Source organism: Poecilia latipinna, unplaced genomic scaffold (assembly GCF_001443285.1).
Source record: "Poecilia latipinna isolate Pla-1442-1.1 unplaced genomic scaffold, P_latipinna-1.0 Scaffold585, whole genome shotgun sequence".
Taxonomy (NCBI): domain Eukaryota; kingdom Metazoa; phylum Chordata; class Actinopteri; order Cyprinodontiformes; family Poeciliidae; genus Poecilia; species Poecilia latipinna.
The window spans coordinates 5,192-10,131 of record NW_015113201.1 but is presented as its reverse complement, the minus strand read 5'-3'; the positions used below and the strand labels follow the sequence as shown (position 1 = coordinate 10,131).

Below are 4,940 nucleotides of genomic sequence, written 5' to 3'. Positions count from 1 at the left end.
AGAAACTTCACCTACATACTGGGATGGATAGATAGATGGATAGATGTATGGATGGATAGATAGAATATATATATATATATATATATATATATATATATATATATATATATCTACCTGAGGGTTCTGCTCAGTAGGCTGTACCTAGAACTGCACATTTCTGGACTGAGATGTCTGATGTTGTTCCTGGGATCTGTTTGAGCCACTGCTGCAGTTTGGGGGTGACTGCCCCGAGGGCCCCGATGACCACAGGCACCACTGTGGTCTTCACCTTCCAGGCCTTCTCCAGTTTCTCTCTGAGGCTCTGGTATTTCTCCAGTTTCTCCTTTTTCCTGATGTTGTGGTCACTTGGTATTGCTACATCCACCACAACGGCTTTCCTCTATTGTTTATCCACCACCAGTGGCGCAACTACACATTATTCAGGTAGATGCGAAAACATAAATCGGCGCCTCCCCCATCCCCCTCTCCCCCGAAAGAAGGTTGAAGGAGCATGGAAAACATATGCTCACATGCAGCTAAAACACCAAGTTGTTGTATTTTATGTTTGTATGTGAAACATCGTTAAACATATACAAGATGGCTCCAGAATATCAAAAACGGGGTTAAATTTGTGCTTGTGTTCGTGAAAATGTTGCAATATTTCAGTATGAATTATTGTCTTATAGTTGGTTTACCTTTAGTACTTGCAGCACATAGTAGATGCTTTGCAGTCTGATCACATTAACAACCCAGAAATGCTCATTGGGGTTCACTTTTTTTAGTCAATTTAACGTTCCTTTAAAGAACAGTGAAGATCTAAACATACTCCACAAGAACAAAAAAAAAAAAAAACTTCCCTCTACCAGCGCTACAAGGAAAAAAAAAAAAGTTGTATTCTTTAAGCCTCAGTCTGGTCTTCACATTCAGGATAGACCTTTTATTTTCTTGCTTGGTTACCAGAAAGTATCGTATGATTGGTCAATCCTGCTATTTTCTCTCTCTGACAGTCACAGTGTCCCCGTCGGGGCAGTTTGCTGCCTCCAGCACATTGACCTTTGACCGTACGCCAACAAGCGACGCTGCCTCAGCCGCCATCATCTCAGACGGGTCAGCACAGGGTGACGTGTTCGCCAGCACCACAGGTACGCTCTGTCACTGAGACACTAACTTCACCTGGTCTGTTCTTTTCCAAACGGAGGCAATAAGTGTCAGGCGTTATTTTCAGAGTACTATGAAAATAACTAGTTGTCACTTTTTTGCTGTTTGAGAATTTATACAATACAAGAAACCACCTAATATGATGAACATGCTAATACAGAGTCTAATTCTGTTTTTTAAACAAGCTGGTCTAGTTAAAGTACAGCTTTCTAGTTAAAGTACTGATGTCAGCCTGCCTGTGACTTTCTTCCAGTGCTGACAGCGCTGCCGGCTCTGGCTGTTGCTCCTCAGCCCATCCAAGCCAAAGTAGCAGTGGCCTCCGCGGCATCGTCACCGTCGGCAACGCTGGTGGCGGGGCTGGAAGTGGCGCCTGTAGGGGATGCGTGTTCGGCCGTGAATGAAGGAGAGAAGAACACCTGGGTGTACCTGGAGGAACTGGCAAACACACTGATGAGCAATGTGCAGCAGCTGAAGGCCCTGATAGAACAGGCCAAAAATGCTGCTGGGGAGCCCGCAGGGGTCAAAGGCCATGGGGGCAGGAAGGAGGTGAGATCAACTCGCAACCAGAAACTCTTAAGAATCAGATAGAAAAGTTCAAACTGTTTAGACCAGATCCCATAACTTTGAAGGAGAAGGAAAATGATACTTTAATTTAAATTATGTTTTAATTTTCTTTTACAAATGAAAATCCACAGTGTGCGATCATATAGTCCCTTTGATTTGGTTTAGTACAACCAGCAACCTTCAGGTTAGTAAATAGAAACTTCCTAAATAAGATCAGAGTCTACATGAGTTAGAAAGTAATCAATGTTCAGACCTACATCTAATTTAAGAACTTTTTGCTTTTTGTTAATAAAAAGTCATAAGCCATTAATTATTTTCAGCCCACTTTACAAAAATGTGTAGAGCTGAAACTATTAATAAGATTAATCATGATTAATCACTTATTGAAATAATTATCTACTCAATTAATTGTTAAATGAAGTATACAAGCTCTAAATCATCCAGACTGCTGAAAGAACAGCTGTAATTGTATAAAATATGTATACATTTTGCATTTAAGATAAAAAAAAAAATCCTCTTTGTCTGTAAATATAATCTATTCACAACTCCTCATGTTGTGAATAGATTATATTTAACCCTAACCCAGGTGAAGTTTTAGCTTCACCTGCTTCAAATTCTGTAAAACAGAATATGTTATTAGGAACCTTTTCATGGAATTATTAACTGCTTATCCTAAAAAATATTCACCAGAGCAGCCCTCTGCTGTATTGACGTAAAGCTGAATAGAAAGGTCATGTAGATGTATTTTTTAGCTGCAGATGCTAAAAAATGCAGATGCTTCCTTTAGCTTACACTAAAGGAATGCTATGTTTCATTTTAGGCAATAAAATGTTTATTTTAATTTTTAAAAAAGGAATTGCTTTATTTGTTTATTTGCATTTTCATATATTCTTGCAGAAAATCATCTGAAATGGTTAAATGACAAAATCAGAATATGCCAATTTTTTTTACATTTACTTTAGCAATTATTTACTAAAATAATCGCTAGCTGCAACCCTAGAAATTTGCACTACTTTGTTATTACAAATAACTTAAAATTTTTAAATTTTGTAGTTTTATTGTGACATAAGATTCAAAAGTTATGGATACATGTAAGACACTTTATAGCATTTAGAAAAGAGTGGATAGCGAAGATGATGAAGATAATGTGTTTTGGTGTGCAGTGTGGACTGGGTCAGCCTTTCCAGAACCAGATCTCGTTTCAGCAGCCAGATGACTCAGAGACCAAAAGGAGCTCTGACATCACAGAGATCATCATCAATGTACGACAAACCAGTTTCCACAATGTCAGCGGCGCTTGCTCCGTGGTTCCCTCAATAGCCTAAAGTGTTGTGTTCTTCTTCTGCAGGAGATGTGTGTGAACTGTGGCCGGATGGCGATGAGCGAGTGTACAGGATGTCACAAAGTCAATTACTGCTCCACATTCTGCCAGAGGAAGGTGGGTCTCCATACTTCCTACAGAGCCGCGAAGGCAGATACTCCCTTTCATTTATTAGATGTTTTTTGCTTTTTTCACTAAAATGTTTCAGAACATCATGCTAATTTTAGCTTTAGATAAAGGTAATCAAATAATTTAATTTATCAAAGGCAAAGTAATCTGAAGCAACCTGAATAATGGTAGAAAGTTACTAATAAGTTATATCCAAATTATTCATATCCCTGGCAACAGAGTAACTAGTTACATTTATTTGAGTAACGTTTTTGGAAAAAAAGTACTTTTAGGAGTATTTTTACTATGGTGTACTTTTTACTTTTACTTAAGTACGGTAATTTTATTATTAGGTATCTCTACTCTTACTTGAGTAAAATGTCTGTATTCTCTACCCAGTGTCAGTAACTTCACTGAATGGTGAACAAACATGTTTTAACCAAAAATTCACCAGACTCAGACACACATCTGCAGTTTTTGTTAAAGTTTCAATAAGTTTTATTTTGAAAGAAACTGATTTGGAAAAATGTTTTTTTTTTTTTTGGCCTGATTTTGTTTGTAATTATGTTATTTATATGAATAACTTTGGTCTTTAAAATACCAAAACTCCCACATAACTTTATTTTTTAAATATTAAATGATTGATAATTTAATCAGTTATTCAGTACTAGAGTCGCCTTTTTACCAAATACTTTTTTGCTGTTACTTGAGTCATTTTTTGGATGGCTACTTTTTACTTTTACTTGAGTAAAAATATGTTGAATAGGAGTCAAGGAGTCAAACCGAAGACTAAAATGGTGGCCATATTGTGGTGTGGCACTAATAATAACTATTTATAAGTACTGTGTTCTATAGAAGCCTTCTATTTTTTGGTCTATGCAGGACTGGAAGGATCACCAGCATTTATGCTGTCAGTCGTCAGGGGGCGTCGGTGTTCCAGAGGAGGAGGCAATCACAGCCATCGACATGGACAAAGTGAAATGAAGGCGGAGCTAGCTGCACTGCTGCTCCTCTTCTCTTCAGCTGCTCCGGTGCAACAGTTAGAACAGTTACTCCCATCACTTTACATCACATTATCACAGCGGCAACTAGTGTTTATGAGAGGAACTGCATCTGAGCAAACTGAACAATAGTTAAAGTTCAGTATATAACTGTAAGATTGGAGCTCAGTACTCGGTATGCCATGCTGTGTGGTAAAGTTGTCAAATCAAACTGAATACTAGATGTCTATTTTTTTATGATCTTGTTTGTTTTATTTTTATTCAACATCACAATACTTTCATTTAGCACCTTTCCTGAGAGACAGAGTTCACTTTGCTAACTTGTTGCCATTTTAACTCGTCATGAAGATATTTAAGCCTTTACCGCCAGCCCTGGTAAAATGAGGATGAGAAACATCAATCAAAGATAAACCTTCTCTCATATATGTTACTGTAGCCATGTGCTGAAAATTGAAAATATAATTATCTTAAATGAGAAAAAAAAAATCTGTTACAGGTGTGTGTGTGTTTTTTTCTCTTTTCTTACTCCTGAAATATTTTTATATCATTAAGTCAAGTTTGTACAGCACATTTCAGTAACAAAGGCAGTTCAAAAATGCTTTTACACGAAAGTGATAAAGAAAAAAAACACAAAGAATCAATACATAATACATCAACATCGCAGTGGCAAAATAACGAGAAATAATAAAAAGTTGTAATCCAGACAAGAATTGATCTATGTTCATGTTTTTATTATCCATGTTGTATTTTATATAGTGAGATATATATATATATATATATATATATAGATATATATATATATATATATT

General features: G+C 36.7%; 1 protein-coding gene across 1 annotated transcript in view; it reads left to right on the top strand.

The window, feature by feature from the left end:
* The window catches only part of deaf1 (DEAF1 transcription factor), a 14,442-nt gene extending 9,820 nt beyond the window's left edge, over positions 1-4,622 (top strand). Inside the window, exons 9-13 of the mRNA XM_015042296.1 lie at positions 987-1,121; positions 1,391-1,683; positions 2,865-2,963; positions 3,050-3,139; positions 4,013-4,622. Of these exons, the coding sequence (XP_014897782.1) occupies positions 987-1,121; positions 1,391-1,683; positions 2,865-2,963; positions 3,050-3,139; positions 4,013-4,114 (719 nt within the window). The 3' untranslated portion in view covers positions 4,115-4,622. The remainder of the gene's footprint in view (positions 1-986; positions 1,122-1,390; positions 1,684-2,864; positions 2,964-3,049; positions 3,140-4,012) is intronic.
* Positions 4,623-4,940: the final 318 nt, after the last annotated feature.